The 22,586-nt window shown below is 36.8% G+C and overlaps 2 protein-coding genes across 10 annotated transcripts in view; both read left to right on the top strand.

Moving 5' to 3' along the window:
• The first annotated feature begins 1,389 nt into the window (after nt 1–1,389).
• Tat (Tyrosine aminotransferase) lies at nt 1,390–7,725 on the top strand. 2 transcript variants are annotated; one of them, XM_076441077.1, is made up of 11 exons: nt 1,390–1,757; nt 2,288–2,392; nt 2,574–2,641; nt 2,913–3,071; nt 3,869–4,060; nt 5,009–5,091; nt 5,412–5,481; nt 5,754–5,882; nt 5,976–6,059; nt 7,225–7,323; nt 7,409–7,722. In XM_076441077.1, exons 1-11 carry the CDS (start codon nt 1,616–1,618, stop codon nt 7,568–7,570), a joined length of 1,293 nt encoding a protein of 430 aa, XP_076297192.1. In that variant the 5' UTR covers nt 1,390–1,615; the 3' UTR covers nt 7,571–7,722. The 2 variants fall into 2 exon arrangements, with proteins under 2 accessions (XP_076297192.1, XP_076297194.1); XM_076441079.1 differs by lacking the exon at nt 5,754–5,882 and having other exon boundaries at nt 7,409–7,725.
• A 1,738-nt stretch (nt 7,726–9,463) lies between these two features.
• Nucleotides 9,464–22,586, top strand: part of LOC143217166 (neural-cadherin) — a 211,129-nt gene continuing 198,006 nt past the window's right edge. For 7 of the 8 annotated variants that reach the window (XM_076441042.1, XM_076441033.1, XM_076441032.1 and 4 more), the window contains exons 1-2: nt 9,464–9,939; nt 10,150–10,588. The gene's annotated coding sequence lies outside the window, so the exon portion shown is untranslated. The remainder of the gene's footprint in view (nt 9,940–10,149; nt 10,589–22,586) is intronic. The other variant, XM_076441034.1, reaches the window with a different exon arrangement.

Here is a 22,586-nt window from a genome sequence, read left to right on the forward strand (position 1 = left end):
CAAATATCTAAAAAGCTAAAAGAGAGACTGCCTACTATAAAAATGCTTATTTTAGCATTTAAGCGAAACACTTAGCGAGGTGAACGCGTGCTGAAAAATGTGAAAACAACTAAATGAAACCTGAAACCTAGCGAGAGATAAATATTTACCGGTTGCGACATTTTTGAGAACAAATGCAGCAAGGCCGTTCTGCTAGTAAATGATCGTAGCTGCTGATCTACGTAAGCAGCGAATTCATCTGAATAAACGATGAAAGAAGGTGTGGTGCTCGCTCGACCAATCTGACCGGTTCAACCGTTCTCCATCCTCCAATCAGACACTGTTTTCGCAATAATTCCTATTTGTTGCGTATTTTCCAGAAACATGTGACATTATGCTCCACATCGTTTTCCACGACGCTGTTCCATATCGCATTGAAAATATTGATTATGTAAGATCAAATTTGCATACTGATTTTGCCAACTTATCATAATCAGAGCAGGGAACTAGAATATAATAGAAGAACAGAGAGGATTATTTCGAGAACCGTCTGTTTTACGAGAAAAAGTAATAGGAGATAAAAGACGGAGAATATACAGATCTACAGGTTTTGTCTGACATATTTTTCGGTACGGTCAATAATTTCGGAGATATTCGAGACAAACGATGTTGTCAGCATTAAATGAATTATTTTAACGTTTCATTCATATGGTCTGACGTTTTTCGCAATTATTTCGAGAACCGTCTGTTTTACGAGAAAAAGTAATGGGAGATAAAAGACGCAGAATATCCGGATCTATAGGTCTTGTCTAACATATTTTTCGATAAGGTCAATAATTTCGGAGATATACGATAAAAACTATTTTATCAGCATTGAATTAATTATTTTAATGTTTCATCCATTTGGTCCGACTTTTTCTCAATTTTCTGAAAAGCTGTTTATTCTACGAGAAAAAGTGATATGACATAAAAGACGCAGTCTGTAGAGATCTACAGGTTTTGTTTAACATATTTTTCGATACGGTCAATAATTTGGGAGATATTCCAGAAAAACTATTTTATATGCCCAAACTTTCTTTTAATTACTTGGAAGAACCCTGGGAGGTGCCGTAAAAGAAATTCTGTGGAAAATGTTCGACAAGGGTAAGTAAGAGCCTCCCTAATTTACAGCCTGCTTGTAAGGCTAATATCTTTAACTTTAAAATGCCAATTATGTGGCCCGGATGGCAACTAATCGAAATCGCAATGATTTTGTTGATCGCATGACAAGCGAAATAGAAAACAGCTCGAGGCTGTGTTTGCGCGTAAGCAGGGAATCCGTTCAAATTAATTATGAAAGAAGGTGTGGAATCTAGTCGACCAATCCGACCGGTTCGTTCGTCCTCCAGCCTCCTGTGGAACATTTCGATTATTGGCGAACCTGAATCGATCTCGCCTCAGTGATGGAGTACCATTTGAAGCAGAACCGTCGTCCTTTGATCTTTCGATCATTTTTCGATACCGCGACTCAATTAATTATCATTTAACTCGGCTCGACGAAAGTTCGGACGAAACTCGGCGTGATTACACATTTGAATCGTGTCAAGATTTCAAGGCGGGAATTTTGAACAAGATTTAACATTTCTGAACCTAGAAGATGTCCGCCTCGATTTCTCGTCAACGATGGAATGTCCTGGCGTCAGATATTGGCAGGAACACGCATAATCCAATACGATCCATCGTGGAGAACATCGTGATCGAGCCAAACTCTACTAAATCCGTGATCTCATTATCTATCGGTGAGATTTCCTTTTTCGATTTAAAATTGTTTTCGTCGAATATCTTCTAAACTATTTATCGCGTCGAAAAATATGTTAAACAAAACCTGTAGATCCGGACAGGCTGCGTCTTTTGTGTCCTATTACTTTTCTTCGTACGACAAACGGTTTTCGAGAAAATTGAGAAAAATGTCAGCCACGTATCACTTGCGGGGTTGACTGGGCGAGATGAGTGACACTTCGCTGACGTTATTCTCAATTTTCTCGGAAACCGTTCGTTCTACGAGAAAAAGTAATACAACATAAAAGACGCAGAATATTCGGATCTACAGGTTTTGTCAAACATATTTTTCGATACGGTCAATAATTTAGAAGATATTCGAGAAAGACGATCTTATGAGCATTGAATTAATTCAATGTTTCATTCATTTGGTCCGACGTCTTTCTCAGTTTTTTCGAAAACCGTTTGTTCTACGAGAAAAAGTGATACGACATAAAAGACGCAGCTTGTCCAGATCTATAGGTTTTGTTTACAACTTTTTGTGCTCCAGGCGATCCTACAATATTTGGCAACCTGAAACCACCAAAGGAAGTGATTGCAGCCGTTCAGGAGAGTCTCGTCTCTGAATTGTATAACGGATATGCTCCCAGTACAGGTATCAATAAGTAATAATATTAATAAATAACAACTATCCAAGCTCCCCCGAGTTTACCCGAACAACGTGACGGATCATACACGTTCACAAAACGAGTTTTCGCTTCATTCTCGAGTAATTTGTCGTCCAGAGCTCTATTATTAATTAACCAACAGTGTTATCGAATGGTTTGAAACTTCAGGTTATCAAAGCGCCAAAGAAGCCGTCGCCGAGTACAGTTCCAGCGAATTTGTAAAAGTGAAGGCCGAGGTTAGTTTAGTTAACATAACTAGACCGCGGATGTTTATGCATTTTCCAATTTTTGTAGAGTTTGAAGAAAGTGGAACGATATAAAATCCTATTTTTAATGGGAACAGCCTTTGTAGATCTAAAACAAATCAAAATTGTACAAAACACTATCAAATTTTGTATTCGAACCTTTTTTGAAAATTTTCATAAGCCATTAATGCATAAAGATTCGCAGTCGAATTTAATATTCGTATTTGTAACGCTCACATTTGTTCGTTCTTTGTCTTCGAAGGACGTAATCCTTTGCAGCGGATGTTCCTGCGCGTTGGATCTCTGCATAACAGCTTTGGCACGGGAAGGCCAGAATATCTTGATACCACGACCTGGATTTTCGATCTATCGAACGCTGGCGGAAGGTCTCGGGATCACCGTAAAATCATACGATTTACGCGTAAGTAGAAACGTACGCTGCAAGGAATATACACTCGGAATACCGGAGCTTAGATCTCGCTTTTTCCCTACAAACTATGCTTTGTATTAAACAATTTTCATTCTTATTTATCGCTATTCGATAATTCGAATGTGTTTCATTATTTTCAATATTTTATTCATTTGGTCCAACGTTTTTCTCAAGTTTTTCGAAAACTGTTCGTTCTACGAAGAAAAGTAATAGGACATAAAAGACGCAGATTGTCCAGATCCACAACTTTTGTCTAACACGTTTCTAGACGCGGTCAATAATTTAGAAGATATTCGAGAAAGACTATCTTATGAGCATTAAATTAACTACTTCAATATTTCATTCATTTGGTCCAACGTTTTTCTCAATTTTTTCGAAAACCGTTTGTTTTATGAAAAAAAGTAATAGAACATTAAAGACGCAGTCTGTCCAAATCTATAGGTTTCGTCTAACATATTTTTCGATATGGTCAGTAGTTTAGAAGATATTTGGGAAAGACGATTTTGTGAGCATTAAATTAATCATTTCAATGTCTAATCCATTTGGTTCGACTTCCGCTCAATTTTCTCGAAAACCGTTCGTTCTACGAGAAGAAGTGATACGACACAAAAGACGCAGCCTGTAAAGATCTACAGGCTTTGTCTAACATATTTTTCAACGCGATAAATAGTTTCGAAGAACTGTAAACTGTAGAACGTAATCTACGTTGAATACATATTGTAGCCACTGTAGGAACAGCAGGCCAGCGTAATTAGGATTTTACAGATAAGGTGATTATTAATTTTCAGCCGGAGCTTAACTGGGAGATTGACCTAGATGATTTGGAATCGCGAATTGACGAATCGACAGCGGCCATCATTATAAACAATCCTTCCAATCCGTGCGGATCGGTATTCAGCAGGGATCATATACTTGACATTCTCGACGTGGCTGCTCGTTACTATGTCCCAATTATAGCTGATGAAATCTACGAATACATGGTATGTGTTCAATCATTATTAAACAGCGAATTTTTATGCAAAATAATCATTCTGTATGTGAATTACAACAAATTAGATTGCAGCAGAAGTTTATTTCCTTTCTTAATGTTCGATAGGTTGGAAATAAAAAAAAGTATAACAGTAAATTTAAATCTTTCAAATATTTTTACTGTTTTAAATTACACCTAGTATCATTTTGCATCAAATCCGCTGTCTAATCATTATTAAAACATTTTCTTTCTCGTGAAAACCGATGCTCGAAAACTGGAAACTCGCAGAATTAGTGATTCTACTATTTTGTGAGTTTCTACTTCACTCTCCCAGGAATAGAACCAATTTAGGTCCAAGGAAAGTCGGGGATCCCGAATTTGGTGTTACGGTTAGTTCGAAGAACTTCAGACTTGGTTCCCGGGATCTGGGAGCGCCTAAGCTCGGGCTTTCGAACTGCTAAACCTATACTAAAGAAGTACAGAGGCCCATGAGCTTGCGCCATGTCTATAAGGTTCATCAAGACCTTGATCTCTTAGTCCTGGTAGCTAGAAACTTTGCCGACGAGTTTAGATATTGATGGAGATCGCGTTTGATACTTACAATTGCTTCTCTTCATACTCTTCAAGTTAGAGTGTAATTACTATACTGCGGATTTTATGTAATTGTGACAAAAATACAATAGGTAGGTACAATTTCAAATAGAATAAAGATTAAGAGAATTTAGAAACATCGATTCACTTTGTACAATGTGTTAAAGCTATTAAAGGATGAAAGCATTTTTTACCTGGCCCCTTCGTCTTAAAATTAATGCACAACATTTTTATTTTGCAAAGAGATCCGCAGTCTAGTAATTACAATTCGACTGTCCTAATCTTGTGGTGTCTTTAGTAGAACCCTCGTGTTTTCAAGTATGTTGAAAAGCTTCTATAACAGGTTCTCGTTTTCTGTTTCCATCAGGTTTTTCCAGGGCGGAGTTTCTACTCGTTCGCGTCCTTGTCGACAGAAGTTCCTATATTGTCGTGCAGCGGTCTAACAAAGAGGTAATGTCACATTTAATTGTATTACATCGGCGTTGGAATTGAAATTGAAGAGATGAAATTAAATTGAAAAAGAAATTGAAGTTGAAGAGTTGAAGTTGAAGTTGAAAAGGAAATTGAAATTGACGTAGAAGTAGAAGTTGAAGAGTTGAAGTTGAAGTTGAAAAGGAAATTGAAGTTGAAAAATTGAAATTGACGTAGAAGTAGAAGTTGAAGAGTTGAAGTTGAAAAGGAAATTGAAGTTGGAAAATTGAAATTGAAGAGTTCAAATTAAAAAATTGAAATTGAAGTTAAAATCGACGTTGAAATGAAATATGTTATAGATTTTTGGTACCTGGTTGGCGAATGGGCTGGATAATCATCCACGATCGTCTAAACATTCTAGAGAAAGAGGTGGGTAACAAAATGGCAAGTTTATACGTATACCTACGCAACAGCTTGAAAATAATTGCTTCTTCGCTCGTATTGTTTCCGTAACGAGTTTCCTGCTTCTCCACGATTCGATTAAATTCCGTTGATTAAACTTTATCCCATCGTTAAGGTTCGCTTCTTGGCACCGTTCCATATCCTCTTATACTTCTGGACGAATTCTGATAAAAACAAAAAAAAAACGACACATTTATAAATTAAATACACATTTGTTATGTGTTGCTTCTTTATCGTAGATACGTAAAGCTATACACTGTCTCAGCCAGAGAATTATCGGTAGCAACACACTTATTCAAGGCGCTTTGCCTGCGATTTTAAGGAATACTCCGCAAACGTTCTACGACGACGTCATGAACACTTTATACGTCAGTATTAATTTGTCCAATTAAGTATTGTATATACGTTTTTATTACATAAGATTTGATTTATTTTATTATTGGATATATTTGTGTTTTCAGAGTCACTCGAAGCTGGCGTACGATTGTGTAGTGAAAATTCCTGGATTAAAACCAATTATACCAACGGGAGCAATGTACATGATGGTAATATACACTCATTGTTTCTCATTACTAAATTGTAATTTTTAGAAAATATTTTTTGCACATCATTCAGTAAACCTTCTAATTGCTTACAAAACATCAGGTCATTTGGTACGGAGACTTATTTTTCCGAGTGTATGTAATGTTTAGAACATATTTCTACATTTATTTTTATCTCCATTTTCACTTCTGTTTCTGTTTCTGTAGAATATTAAATAATCGAATGTCTCGTTTTTCAATTAATTGCATACGTTTTCCATCTCGCTGATTTCTGTCGCGGTATTTTCATTACTTTGAAATTGATTAAAAGTCTCGCGTTTCAGTATCGTTTTCACAGTTATTCTTTTTTTTTTATTTGGTTATGTATTTCCATTACTTTATGTTATGCAAGTTGTAACGTTGTAGTTTTAAAATAGCGAAATTGGAAAATTCTAAAGTTGTAAAGTTGTAAAATTGCGAAATTGAAAAATCCTGTAGTTGTAGAGTTGTAAAATTGCTAAATTGGAGAATTGGAAAATTCTACAGTTGTAGAGTTGTAAAATTGCTAAATTGGAGAATTGGAAAATTCTACAGTTGTAGAGTTGTAAAATTGCTAAATTGGAAAATTGGAAAATTCTACAGTTGTAGATTTCTAAAATTGCTAAATTGGAAAATTAGAAAATACAGTTGTAAAATTTGAAAATTCTAGAGTTGTAAAGTTGTAAAGTTGTAAAATTGTAAAATTCTAAAGATGTAGAGTTTTAGAATTGCGAAATTGTAGAATTGGAAAATTCTAAAGTTGGGAAACGTTGAAATTGTAAAATTGCGAAATTGAAAAATCCTGAAGTTGTAGAGTTGTAAAATTGTTAAATTGGAAAATTGGAAAATTCTACAGTTGTAAATTTCGAGAGTTGCAAAGTTATAAAGTTGTTCTTTGGTATAAACAATGTCGCGGAAAGTTTCTCTGACAAATGTCCACCGCGCGATCCAGAGCTGTAGATTGACCCGTAGGACGGATCACCATTACTTCTTATACACCCTATACAACTTGATAAGTCAATCAGAAGCGAGAATCTTCCGCGCAAAATTTCATATAATTAACCGTGCAATTTATACGTAGTCGTGAACATGGGTGCCGCTTAAAGCTGGTCGCAATTTACCGGCTATAAATTATCCTATCGGTTTCCAGGTTTACATAGATCTACCCTCTTTTCCGGAATTTCATTCGGATCTGGAATTCGTGCAGCGACTACTAATGGAGGAGTCCGTGTTTTGCCTTCCGGGCCAGGTACGCCGTTTAAATCCTGTATCAACTCGTTCGATGTTCCCCGCTGATTACACGGTTCTCAACCCTTTTTGTTTATTTAAAACAGTGCTTCGATTATCCATCCTACATGAGGCTGGTGATCACGGTGCCCGTGGATATGATCGAGGAAGCTTGTCACAGGATCCAGGATTTTTGCGAAAAACACCATTACAAAACCGCCGAGGACGCGGAAATTCTTAGCAAAGAATTTAATAGAATCCTTCAGTAGAAATTACTTTTTACAATTGTATTTTATGATTATTGAAGTTGCAAGGATAATTCCATTAGAAATTTAATTAAATGTATTTCTTCATATTCAAGTATTGTGATGAAAATTGCAAGAAATTTCAATAAATTCAGTGTTGTCATTTTCATAAACCAATGTGTATACGATTGTACGACTGTAAACTAAACGACTGCGTCTTCTTCTGTTGATCGGCCCTTGTCGCTGGTCATCGGAAACCTTCGTCAAACGTCGAGCCTTTCTTTCGAATTGTAAACAACGCTTCGGCATCGAGTTTCGCATACAGCGTACGACTGTCTCAAATATTCACTATAAATAGTATATGTATTATCATACTGTGGTCGTCTCAAGTCGTTGTGGATCAAATTCGTTTTCGGTTAAAAGCGTTGTCGGCCGAAGTAATCGTCGGTCAAATCTGGAGTTGGTGAAATGTTGTCGGTGAAAGTGTCGGTGATTTCCATGGGACCCCGTGTCGTGCGTTCTTCAAACAGGAGAGGACGTGAGCGTGAGTACTAGGGGTGTGCGAGAACGCCAAATATCGGCAACCCGATGCTCAGGACGAGTCGGGAAGAGTTCGGATCGGATCGGATTCCCGAAAATTTCGAGAATATGACATAAGAGACACTCTTGAAAAGAATTCGTGATGGACAACATGCTGTCAATTTCGAAAACATCTAGAATAAAAAATCCGAAACCACATGAATGTATTCATTACAACGAATATAAATGACTACTGGGTTCTCGGAATTTCATTCTTATTTATCGCTATTCGATAATTCGAATGTGTTTCATTATTATCAATATTTTATTCATTTGGTCCAACGTTTTCCTCAATTTTTTCGAAAACCGTTCGTTCTACGAAGAAAAGTAATATGACGTAAAAGACGCAGATTGTCCAGATCCACAACTTTTATCTAACACATTTCTCGACGCGGTCAATAGTGTCGAAGATATTTCAGGAAAACGATTTTATTAGCATTCAATTAATTATTTTAATGTTTCATTCATTTGATTTGACGTTTTTCGCAATTATTTCGAGAACCGTCTGTTTTAAGAGAAAAAGTAATAGGAGATAAAAGACGCAGAATGTCCGGATCTACAGGTCTTGTCTAACATATTTTTCGATGCGGTCAATAATTTAGGATATATACGAGAAAAACTATTTTATCAGCATTGAATTAATTATTTCAATATTTCGTTCATTTGGTCCAAAGTTTTTCTCAATTTTTTCGAAAACCGTTCGTTCTACGAGGAAAAGTAATATGACGTAAAAGACGCAGATTGTCTAGATCCACAACTTTCGTTTAACACATTTCTCGACGCGGTCGAATATAAATGATTATACTGGGTTTTCGGAATTTTCAGAAATCCGGATGAATTCGAGAATCTTGAAATTTTCGGGTACCCGTCCCGACCCCGAAAAAATTTTGTGTTCCCGACCCGACCCGGTATTTCGAATACGCGCACACCCCTAGTGAGCACCAATTACCCTCGAATTAAACTGTGTTGTTGAATATCGTTTTGTTTCAAGCTATTAATGAAACTAGAGAAGTAGTAGAATAATGGAAATTACGCTTGGCAGACGTAAAAATAGGACCATCAACATTACCGACGAACACGGAGCCAAGTGCGCGACCGAAGCGCGCTCGGGACATGCGCTCGCGCACCCCGCAGGGCCAAGGGGTTGAGGACGACGCGCCACGCCGCGTCGCGGCGTCTCTCGTAAAACATTGGGTGGGGGGGCGTCCGAACGAGGGTGTATTGGACAGAAAGAGATGAAAGACGAAGAAGGAGAGGGGAATAGAAGCTATATGACATGAAGGGGCGAAGAGAGAGAGAGAGTGGGGAGTTCGCACGCCGACCGGAACGGCCCCACCAAGTTTTATCCAACGATCCGGGAGGCTCGTCGAGGTAGTGGTCCGCGCCCCACAGCCGCGACAACTTGAAACGCGTGTCGTTCTCGTGTGTGCTGTCTTTCCCTCATCTTTCACCGTTGATCTGTCGCGTCAGTTTCACTGAAAAGTCGCGAATCAACCCCCCCGTTTCCTCGAAATCGCGATTCACCGACCGGATCGGTCACAGTTCTCTCGAAAACACCAACCACCCCGGGGGTTGGGGTGGCGCAGCCTTGCTAGTAGACGGCGGATCTTTATGCGAATTAAACATTCTCCACCCCGAATTGCAACTGGAACTTCAGCCTGCACAATAAAATAGACAATACTTTCCAGCTGAATCGCAAGAAATTCAACTGGAACGGTGAAAAACAGAGAATTGATCTTCTTCCTTGAACGAACTGGAAGCCCAATTGGAACAGTGAAATAGAAATTGATCTTCTTCCTCGATATATTCGATAGGTGGAAAACAATATAATATAAAAGCATTACTTTCGAATTCTTCAATTAGTGTCCATGTATTTCCTTCAGTCGAGTTTTAGTGTATGAAGTATTTAATTTATAATTTTTCCTTGCGAGTCAATTTACTCTTTGAAATTGTACAGTATCGGATATTATCATTGGCTATTTGTCTTCGTTGTAAATTCGTAAAATCCGCCGTCTACTTGCTAGAAACGGAGAGGAACACGTTCGGATACCAACCCTTAGGAGTTTCCGGAGGACAGAAGAGAATAAGGAACATAAATCACCGACCACAGTGCTTCTTGTTCGACTTTGACGTTGGATTTCGAGTTTTCCACGCTCGATGAAAGGTCGTCGACGTGCCGGTGCCGTAGTGAGCCCGTGACAGGGCTGGTTTCCAACGTCAACCAGGCGATTGGACGACGAATGTCCGTCGTGTGTCGTGGTTCTTCTGGTTCCAATCGATCTGAACCGATCGAACCAGTTGTAGAACGAGTATTCTCGTTAAACAAATAGTATTACGGGTGTCCGCAGTTTCCTTCCGCAGTTTTCGGGAGTGGTTCTCTGGTTAGTTTGTATTTGCACACCCCTGTTCCGACGTCACTGGTTATTTTCCTGCACGGAGAGACATCTTGGATACCTGGAACGTGTACGTATTAAATTTATTAATTGTTCAAATACGTGTTAATTATTGAACTACGCGTACGTGTTTTTTTTATATAAACAAACGGGTTGTCTTTAATTCTGGACGTTCGGAGAGACGTCTTGGATCTCGCGAGATAAAATCGAAAGAGAGAGAGTTTGTTTTTCTGTGTTTTTCTGGTTCAAAGTTTGACGAGTTAACATTTAGATCTTGGTAGACGGAAAGAAAGTTATTAGAGAAAGTAGACGAGATGAAAATTGTTTTATAATTCATTGGGTGAGATATATAAAGTATATAGATGTTTATATTACTTTTTTTTTATTGGTTTTAATGGGGGTTGAAAACGGAAAATGTAATGGTCTTTCTAAGTTCTTTGTATGTTCGTATTGTTTTATATGCTGTCCACACTTATTTCTGTCACAAATCGGATATAAATGCATCAAATTCGCAGTTTCTAGTTTTATGTGTTTCGAGGGTTGATAAACTGACAGTTTAGTTCTTCTTTTTCTGGAGGGATAGAGATCCTCGGTATAATTTGTTGTAAATGTGAAATAAATATGAAATATGCGAGTTATAAAATTGCACACCTGGTTCTCGTGGTACCTAGTGCGGCGGTGCCATGCTATGGCCTCTCTCCTTAGGTTCTCTCCTACACCCCCAAACAGGTTATTGATTTTGCCGAAGTAAGGAGCCACGGATGTAGCCCGTACGCCCTGCGGCCTGCGACCTGCTCATTTTTCCACCCCTTCGCCTCTCCTCTCTCTCTTCCCCCGTCTCTCTTTCTCTCTTCTTTTCTTTTTATTTTACCATTTTTCCTTGTCGCACTCGCGTGTCGTGTCCTTGGTGCAAAGCCACCCCCTCTCGCCGTGACTCGAGATTTACACGATTTTTGCACGATCTTTTTTGACACAGTTTATAACAAACGTTGATTGGGTTGTTTCTCTTTCTTCCTCTTTGCAAGAGAAATGCAGTTTTTTGATACAGTTTATAATGAATAGGCTGCGGATCTTTAAGCACTTATAGGAAACTTGAGTAGATGAAATTGTGAAGATTGTGTGTCGGAAAATTTTAATTATCAAAGATGTCAATATATGATTTATCCTCGATTAAAATCATTAAGGGAAGAATTAGCATTCAATTTAGTTTCTATTCCTTGCAATTTTCCAAGAGAAATTGAGTTTTTGGACATAGTTTATAATAAACGTTGGTTGAATTGTTTCTCATTCTTTTTCCAAGAGAAATGCAGTTTTTGGACACAGTTTATAATAAATACACTGCGGATCTTTTTATGCATTCAAAGGAAAATTGAGTAGATGAAATTCGAAATTGTTGGACAATTTTAAAAATTAATGATGTCAATATATAATTTCTCCTTCATTAAAATCATTAAGGAAAGAATTAACATTCAATTTGTTTCTATTCCTTGCAAACGATGCAGACAATTCTTATTTTGCATAAAGATTCGCAGTCCAATAATAAACGTTGGTTGGGTTGTTTCTCTCGCTTTCTTTTTGCAAGAGAAATACAGTTTTTCGACACAGTTTTGATGAACGTCGAGTTGTTTCTCCTTCCAAGAGAAATAGAGAAAGTGTTAGTACGATGTAAGTGAGAATTGCTTGTTTCAATATACCCCCGCAGTAAAACCAGCAAGTGTAACTTTCCTCCTGACAATTCGCTTTTCATTGTTTTTCCCAATAATCTTCGACAGCAAAAAATCTGAAAAAATTGTCCACACACTGCCTGTTACAGTACTTTATCAGAAGATTTAGAGAAATCTACATTTTTCCGATTTATTTTGCGGGTTTTCATTTCATTTTTCACGACCACAGTTTGCAACAAACAAATCTGAAAAAGAACCCTGTAAAATGCGACTTAGGATCCAAAATATGTTACACTGTTTTTCAGAATTTTAGAAAAGCACGAAATATCTAATTTACCCCTGTGGCTACCCTCACGGGCAAGCTAGATTGCTGAAATTCTCCTCAGAGTGGTTTTTCTTTGTCAGCTTTCGAATGGTTCGGTAGTCATTGAACAAACCTCTAAGGGCAGTTGCCACCATCTTAATCGGCGGGCCCTTGAACATTGAAGTGTCTTTTCTTTATCTTTTATCAATGAACACTGAACATTAACCTTCATCTGTCCCTCATTTCACGGACTGAATGTGTCCCTCGGTGTCCAGAGTAGGGCACAAACAACCAATAATTAAAAATGACTAATAGTCTGATTGATTGTTAGTCATAGCAAAATAGTCATTGGTTAAAACTTTTTAATCAGTTAGTCATAACTACATGGCACTAGTTAGTCACTGCTCTAAGTAATCGTTAGTTAGTGCTTATTAGTTATGATTAGTTCGTTTAAATGATCAGTCATCAATCGTTAGTCATCATTCACTATTGTTCGATTAACATATTAGGTTGTTCCAAAATAGTTTCTTCCGGAATGTGTTCCTTTAATGTCGCTAAATAAATACAAACAATACGATAATGTTTATGTTAATATTTTAGTACTTCTTAATATGAATTTGCATTATGTGCATGCATCGAAAACCAACTTTTGGGACAACCTAATATTTATTTAGCAATATTAAAGGATCACGTTCCGGAAGAAACTTTTGGGATAACCTAATACATTATAATATGTATACTTACTCTACATGCAGTGACCAAACGTGTCATAATCTGTATTTTATATGTTTATAAAGTAGTAGGATATTTTTTTGTTACTATTATGTCTTATTTTAACTTATAACCATTTTTAGTCATTAGTCATGGTGAAATTCTGATTGCGTATTTATTACAATCATTAGTTATCCCATTATAATCAGTATTCAATATTACTTATTAGTCACGCTCAAGTATTTACTTAGTCATTAATTATATGCATTATTAAGGTGGAGTGGGGTAACTGCGCCCTAGTTTTTGCAAAGTTCGACTTTAAACTGATGTATTTTCAGTCTGGTATGTAAAAACTTAATGCTCGTGGTGTCAAACTCTTGCCACAGTTATTACTGATGAATTAGTATTATGTAGGATTCTAATATTGTGCTTGAAAATTATATAATTCTGATAGGATATTGTACAGGGTGTCAGAAAATTATACGTCGTGGACACCATAGCCCGACTCTACACCTCCGATTTGGTCGAAAATGACGTAAGAAACCCCCCGCTTTACCTTGAACGTGACAAATAAGGTAAAAGCACACCAAAACTTTTTTTAAGGAATAAGAATTTTTTAAATTTTTATACCAAAATTTTCTTTTAAAATCTAAAATCGCAAATCTTAACCCTTTGCACTCCGTTGTCCTCTCTGAGGCACCACTGAAAATTGCTGTACCATTATTCGAAATATTATTTACATTATTAAATGTATCGGTACCTAATCAATTGCTAAACATTTAGGTATTGCATGAGGTTTTATACCAATTTGATATCCATAAAATTTCAAAAATCATAGGCAATGGAAATATTTCTAGACCGGAAGAAATGTTTAATTTTCCAGTTAAAATAGCTCCGAGTGCAAAGGGTTAAAAGAAAATTTTGGTATAAAAATTTAAAAAATCTTAATCCTTAAACAAAAATTTGGTGTTTTTACCTTGTTCGTCACGTTCAAGATCAATTTTGCGGGGGTTTGTTAGTTCAAAATGAAAATTGCTGTTGCTATCCAACGTTCCAGTAAAATGTGTTCAGGCATGTAGCATAGATTTTTCAAAATTATGCAATAATCACCGGTCGGTAATGTGTTAAGCACAAAAGGTTCTAAATAATCGTAAACATTTTCGTTGGCTACATAAGGGTTAAAGCCGTACATCGTCATTGTGTTGTATATCACATCGTATAGTGTCACTGAACTGGCCGAGCAGTAGACTGTTGCAGAGTGTGGCAACGTGACTATACACGAGACAACGAGATTCCGACTGACAGCGGATCGATCGATCGCTGAACTTTTCGCTACGACGACCGTTCTTTCGCATAAGCTTTCGCGTCTCGTAGTAGATCAATAGAAACCACGTGAAGCAGGACGAAAGATCGGCGCCCGCGCTCTCTCATTCCCTCTTTCTCATTCTCTCACACTCTCTTACTCCTACTCTCCCTTTCTCTTTCCTACGGATCATCCCCTTCGTCCCTCCCTTCCCCCTCTTGCTTTCCTTTTGCTCCTCCGACCAAATGATTCGCACGTTTCGCGAATTTTCTCGAGCCAGACACCGCCGCACAGTGGTTCAGAATCGTGATAACGTGGCTAAAACTCTATAACAAACTCTAATTTTGTTGAAAATCGGTATTCCGAGGGTTTTCGAGTCGCTGAATGTGAAACTGATTTGAAAATTTCAAAAAACTAAATGATAGATTCAATACTGCTGATGCGTTACTCGAAAAATTGTCAGAGTATGTACCTCGAAATCTAGTATTCCCATATTTTTCGGGTCGCTGATTATGAAACTGATTTGAAAATTTCAAAAAACTAAATGGTAGATTCAATACTGCTGATGTGTTACTCGAAAAATTGTCGGATTACCTTGGAATCTAGTATTCCCATATTTTTCGGGTCGCTGATTATGAAACTGATTTGAAAATTTCAAAAAACTAAATGATAGATTCAATACTGCTGTTGCGTTACTCGAAAAATTGTCAGAGTATGTACCTTGGAATCTAGTATTCCCATATTTTTCGGGTCGCTGATTATGAAACTGATTTGAAAATTTCAAAAAACTAAATGATAGATTCAATACTGCTGATGTGTTACTCGAAAAATTGTCAGAGTACTTTGGAATCTAGTATTTTCGGGTGGCTGAATATGAATTTGATTTGAAAATTTCAAAAAACTAACTGGCGAACTCAATATTCAGCGACACGAAATCGCCGGAGTATTAATTTTTAAATAAATTAGAGTGCTCCTCGTGTTTTCGCCATGTTTTCACGATTTCGGTCGTTGCCAACGAGTTGCCTGTTTTATTGTTGCAACTTTTACATTTGCAAGTGTTTGCAAGAAATTTTTACGCAGCCATTTTGAGAAGGCTCTGACAAATACTTGAATGCATAGATTCGTCGCAAACTCTGCTTTGTAATCGTCATTAAAGAAGAAACAGTCGGGAAAACAGGTGTTTCGCGAAAGACAATTTTCAAAGTTTTGAAATATTTTCTATGCTATTAATTATTATCAGACTGCGGATTTTATGCATTTATGACAAAAATGGGTACATATAATTTACAGCAGTGGACATGTGAAAAATATTTAAGGACATCAGTGTATTAGTTTCAGCTTAATAGGATAATTAAAAGAAGAATACAATTTTTATTTGGCTCCTGTGTCCTGCAATGCATGGAAACATTTTTTATTTTGCATAAAGATCCGCAGTCTATTTATTATATATTCACGCAGATGAAAGAACGCTCTTCAACGCTGTGTATCTAGTTTCGCTGAAATGATTACTCATAAAAAAGTATGATGAGGCAAACAACGTTAATTTCAGGAAGAAGCGCGATCATTATTGGACCTGCGTTTTTGCTTGTCTTTAAACTTCTCTCTCAAAAGATAATGTGCGACTTATAGCAATTTATATTTATGCTAAAACTTAGTTTGTACATGTAAGAACCTACATATTGGCAGAGAATTTTTTAGAAGGTTTGAGAAGGTTGAAAAATTCACTTTTGCCCACGTTTTGGCGGTTCTGCATCACGGGCTACGGCTTCGAACTGCTCAGAAAACACCCTTCCCCCGTAGCGTTACTTCCGTCGTCGTATTTCGAGACTGGCGGGCTTCCACCGACCACAGCACGCTGCGTCGCTTGGTCATTGGCCGTATTGTGCCATCTGCTACCGTGAAAGTAACGTCTGTTATTCGGTTTCAACACGCGAGACTCGAGAACCGTTTCATTGCCATTTTCAAAAATTACTTCACATTATATTTCTCGATATTTCCAATGTCCACCAACACATCCACAGTTGGCAAGTATTAGGTGTACAAATAAGTTCTCGGCCTGAGAATAAAAACGTCTGTAGAGTAAATTACCCGGCTAATAGAAAAGAAGCTTAAACTATTTGAATACAAGTTTTATAGTATTCTTTTAGGCGATTTTTCTCAAATGCTGCATTTTCGAGTCGTGTCACTTTTCTTGCGGGGGTGCGATACGTGTTGTTGCGGATTATCTAATACTTTAAATGCAATAAACCAATCATTCTACAATACAATTTCTACATAAAGATATATTGTTTGTCTTTATGTCTTATAATTATACTGGGTGCTTCTTTCTTTCGCAGTGTATTTCTGTTCGTCAATTAAAATGGGGCGAGCATTTTTCCTTCTCGAGAAAAATCATTCAAACAATTACATACGAACCACGTGTCAATCTGATCCGATAGAATCTTCATTTATTCGAATATTCATTCTGTGGGTCCAGAAATTAGTAGAAGCACCTTCAACGATTAACGATATAAATATATATATATATATATGTATATATATTTGATTAAACAATATGATAATATAATAACACTGTGACACAACGCATCTTCTATTTGCCATGCGTAACCATGCGGACTTCTAGGTTATGGTACGCTCGATCGTATCGATCGATAATCTATCACAAATTCTAATAACATTAATTAATTTATTCAAATAATGATTAATTAAAATTCGCCTACTTTGAAGTAGTTTGAAGGACTTGAAGGCGGCCCTATTTTGAAGAAAGAGGAAGCTCCGACACAGTTTCAGAAATCTCGCCGCTCTGAGCAAGTTTGAAATTCTTCAAATTTTCTACCCGATTATAGCAAGATTCTGTGTGATATAACGTCGTCCAATAATGTTGAAGCGCTGGACGTACTAAAAGGCACGCCAACGGCGAGGAATAAATAGTTCACGATCCGCAGAAATCAATGCTCGTGATAAATGGAAAGCGTGAGATTTACGTTCGCGTGTCAGAGTCAATTAGAATCGAGACAAGAGTTCGATACTCGGCGGCCGATGAACCGATGAACTTTTCCAAAAATACGAGAATCCCGTCTCTGGGCAGGGACAGATAAAGAATTTAAGAACGTCGGGGTTCCAGTCGATCGATAGACAGAAATTCGGCGAATCTTACATAATTGACGAGCGCACACCGGCACACAGGAGTCGACCGAATCAATGACGTTACCGTCGCACCGAGAAAAGTCATGTGAGAAAATAGACATAACCTAATTATGTATATATATATATGTATATCTAATATATTCTACAATGTTAATCCTAATTATTAGATGCATTTATGGCTTCTATAAATTTTTTAAAAATGGTACAAAAAAAGGGTACAAAATTCCACAGAATTTAGTGCGATTTTTATTTATTTCAGAACTATAAAGACTTCTACCACTAAAAATGAGATTTTATACATATAATTTCACTTTTTTAAAGATTTCCCTAAAGAAATTGAAAATTGCATAATTATAGCCACGAAATAATTCATTTAATAGCGATACAAGCGTAGAAATCGTAAATCTGCAAAATCGTACGTTTATGTTCGCTTCAAAGAATGAATTCGTCATTAGACTGTGGATCATTATGCATTTATGGCTTCCGAAAATGTTCAATAAATTCCAGAATACATGTATATCCTTCGACAGAGTTTTTTCAGATCGACTAAGGCTACTATGTACCACTGAAAATAATATTTTATTTGGTTCACCCTTCTCTTAAAAATCGTCTCGAGAAATTGCAAATTGCATAGAATTTTGCAGTCTAGAAGAAAAGAATTGTTTATTTATAAAGGTCGCATTAACATCGAGGTCATTAGCGACCACTTTTGGTATACAGTTATAAGTACATTCTTTTGTTATCGCAATAATACATAAGTATTATGTATATGTATACCCTCCCATATAGGAATCGCCGGCAATGAAAAAGCCGACACAGCTGTTAAAGAAGCCATAAAGTCCTCACCTCAAAATTTTCCGATCTCTCCCAATGACCTAATTAGGGAGCTCAAGCTAAGAATCCAAAATAGTTGGAATGAAGAATGGACTAGATCACCTCCTACCAAACTATTTAAAATAAGAAAAGACATTTATAATTTTGCAGTCTAGTTATGAGAAATATTATATCTATTATCTCTTATCTCTTATCGGCGATATAGGATGACTGTAGCACCCGGAAGTTCAAGTTTCTTAAAATCTCCTTCGAGTGGTAAATTCGCAATACATAATACAATGCTTAAGGAGACAGTCCAGTGACCGAGCTTGCTCGTGTTAATCTCTACGATCGCACGATTTCGAAACGCCCCAGAACAATCTCTGTTCAAATATTTCAATAACAATAATTCGCAAATAATACTTCATCTTCAAAAAATTGCAAGTAATTCAAATAGTTCTTTCGCGACCAAAAATAAAATACCGTAAACCTGAAGATCGAAAATGACACCGCACGAGCTGACATAGTTAGCACTCGGTTCACTGTGCATAGGGAACGACGTCGACGACAATGACACAACGAGACCTATCAGAATGACCGGCGCTAATCATTCTGTTCCGTCGTCGGGCGGGAAAGGAGACGCACGCGAAGCAGTCTCGCGTTCAGCTTATCGATCCGGCGCGGCGCGGCACGGCGCACGGCGGTTCAGAATCGCCAAAACGTGGGCAAAAGTGAATTTTTCAACCTTCTTAAAAATGAATGAAACTTCTGCCACAATACATACATGTTCTTACATGTACAGACTAAGTTTTAGCATAAATATAAATTGCTACAAGTGGCACATTATCTTTTGAGAGAAATTTGAAGACAAGCAGAAACGCAAGTCCTAGAATGATCGCGCTTCTTCCTGAAATTAACGTTGTTTTCCTCATCATACTTTTTTATGAGTAATCATTTCGGCGAAACTAGATATACAGCGTTGTAGAGCGTTCTCCCAGCTGGGTGTACATATAATTAATAGCATAAAAATATATTTTAAAACTTTGAAAATTGTCTTCCGCGAAACACCTGTTTTCCTGTCTGTTTCTTCTTTAATGACGATTACAAAGCGGAGTTCGCGAGAGAGTTCACGACGAATTTATGCATTGAAGTATTTGTCAGAGCCTCCTTGAGATGGCTGCGTCAAAATTTCTTGCAAATACTCGAAAATGTAAAAGTTACAACAATAAATAGACAACGCGTTGGTAACGACCACCGAAATGGCGTGAAAACATGGCGGAAGCACAAGGAGAGCACTCTAATCTATTTAAAAATTAATACTCCGGCGATTTTGAGTCGCTGGATATTGAATCCGCCATTAAGTTTTTTGAAATTTTCAGATCAAAGTAACGCATCTGTGCAATATTAAATCCACCATTTGGTTTTTTGAGATTTTCAAATCAGATATATTATCAGCGACTTGCGAAAACCCTCGGAAAATGAAGAACGAAATTTCCATAGTTTCGCTAAATATTTCGGCTATCTGTCATGCTGTCCCATAAACGAGCCACGGAGGGCACTTTCCGAGACACAGAGTGTAGTTTCTCCGCAGGGACGCGTCTAGATATCTCCGTCGCCCCGGAATGGAAGCGCAAACTTCGAGGACCTTTGGAATAGCCGATTATTCTCTATGCTCTCGCAAATTAATGTTTATTATTATTTATGCACACACGGGACCAAAACGTCCCCTACTTTATATGCTTAGAAAGACGTTCTTCCTGCTTCGTGTTCATTAACACTAACCGTACCGGCGACAAAATGTGTCGGATACACGTTGTTTTATAATAATGACAAGCCTGAACTTATTTAAATAGTTCACAATTTTTATAATAATTCTACTAATAATAATTAGACTGCGGATCTTTATGCAAAATTAATTACAGGAGCCACTTAGGAACATTTCACTTCCGTCAATAATTTTATTAGGTTGAAAATAATACTCCCTCTGTCCCATAATAATAGTAGCAACTGAATATTTAAATGGGAATTATTGGCGACTGCAGCTGTAAATTATGTTGTAGCGCAAAATTGCGAAGCCTTCAATCAAAATCAATGTTTCATTACATCTGTAATTTGTTTCGACACATCTTTCAATTTTTAGGTTAACCTAATTATTACGAATTATAACTATTTTTCTAATTTCATCCGCTGTGATCGAAATCAATTGTCTCATTTCAGTTGAATATCAACCCATTGTTAAAGTAACATGAAAATATATATAAAACGAAAGTTTTTAAAAACCACGCTTATATTAAAATGCACTGAAAAAGGAGAAAATAATTTTTTTAGACATTAGTAACTATAAATAAAAACGGGGAGCGCCGACGAAGATTACGTCAATATAGTTTAGCGATCCACGTTTTTATTTATAGTCATTAATGTCTAAAAAAATTATTTTCTGCTTTTTAGTGCATTTTAATATAAGCGCGGTTTTTAAAAAGTTTCTTTTTACATATTTTTTGCGTTTGTACAGGATTTACTGTATATTGACGCTATTCAATTCTTTCAATCTGTAAGAACAATTTCTGAAGGAAGTATCTGTATAATTTCAATAATTAAATATTGGTGTAATAATGCGTGATTAAATAACGAAGTTTATTGAACGATTTCTGATGGAATAATTTCAATAATTAATAAATAAAAAGTGTAATAATGTCTTTCTTCACAGAAAAACGGTTGTTATACACATTTAGTATAACTAGTCCGAATCGTACATACATTCGGACTGAAACGCTAGAATTTAAGTTTCAAAACCTGAAAATTATGGTTGAGTTGGGCGTCCGCGCTACGTTGACCGCGTTTTCCCTTTGTTCCATTAGCGAATTTATGAAGGCGCGTTTTGCATATCTCGCGGAAATATTTCGTCGTTTATTCTGAAGTAATTAGAACGAAATGAAAACGAGGAAACCGGGGGAAACTTGTCTTTCCAAGGCGTAATTAATAGTTCGGCGAAGCTGCTCGAGGTAAATTAAGAAGTAATCCTTTTAAGTTGCTCGCCTCTCGCGTTCGAGTAAAACTACACTATTAAATGGTTACGTTTGAGGAAATGGAACTTCGGGAGTTTTGCTTCAACTTCGGCGCGGTGCTGTTGTATTATTTATCCTTCCGGAGAGAGAGAGAGAAACCCACAACAAATTTCAGTTGAAATATTCTATTTATTTATTGATGCTGTAAACCATGTTTGGTTTATATAGCATACATTAGTCTAAATATCAAATTAATATGTAGTTAAAAGTAAGTATTAGCGCTGTGCACAATAAATAAACAAATATTAGCGTCTCTCACGCTTAGAAATAAATTAATAATGTAGGGAGGGTTGTATTTACGATTGAGGAGCAGTTCAAACAAGTGTCCTTGATCTAAATCATATTCTGGACTTTCAGTTGAAATACCAGAGGAAAGCCTTGATTTAAGGAAAACCCTCGGATCCGTGCTGTTTCTTAGATCCTGTGGTTCTACCATTTCTATGCGACTTTGACTAATACAGGAAATTTTTATATTTCGTTTCGTTTGAAGAAACACGATTATGAAAGTTAAAGTTTACGTGTAAAGAGACATTGCCACAAGTGACGCGATAAATTAATTGCCGCCGTCTTGCATTTAATTGCTTATTCATCTCTTAACTGGGACGGCACGCGAATCGATTGAGTGAATGAATGAGTCACTCTGTGTCTCTGCTGGTCGTCATTCAAAGAATACCGTAAATAATAACTTCGTGCCAAGTGCGTATTACGGCGGATCTTTTGTTTTCGACTTCTGAATTTCTTTGATGGCACCCCTCGGAATTGTGTTACAAATAATTGAAAAATAATCTTGACAGAGTTTGAGCACGATCGGGTAACGGGAACACGAGCCCCAAATGTATTAAACATTAAAATATGTTAATTAATGCGAGTGAAATCGTTTTTCCTTCGATTTAAACTTGAATTTTCCCTAAATTTAAACTTGAAATTGCCCTGAATTTAAATCATAAATTAATTTTCTATAAAAATTCACTTAGATCGAATTTATTCAAGGAATTCCTCTTAATTTTAAAGAGGAATTAATTAATTCAAAATTGAAATTTTTCCCGATGTAAACTTGAAAT

Source organism: Lasioglossum baleicum, chromosome 16 (genome assembly GCF_051020765.1).
Source record: "Lasioglossum baleicum chromosome 16, iyLasBale1, whole genome shotgun sequence".
Lineage (NCBI taxonomy): Eukaryota > Metazoa > Arthropoda > Insecta > Hymenoptera > Halictidae > Lasioglossum > Lasioglossum baleicum.

What these genes read in the sequence shown, in the direction of transcription:
- Tat (XM_076441077.1), top strand. Translation starts at nt 1,616, where the DNA reads ATGTCCGCCTCGATTTCTCGTCAACGATGGAATGTCCTGGCGTCAGAT. An exon ending in TAAACATTCTAGAGAAAGAG is followed by an intron (nt 5,482 to 5,753) that starts GTGGGTAACAAA and finishes TCTTTATCGTAG; the next exon opens with ATACGTAAAGCTATACACTG. An exon ending in CGGGAGCAATGTACATGATG is followed by an intron (nt 6,060 to 7,224) that starts GTAATATACACT and finishes ATCGGTTTCCAG; the next exon opens with GTTTACATAGATCTACCCTC.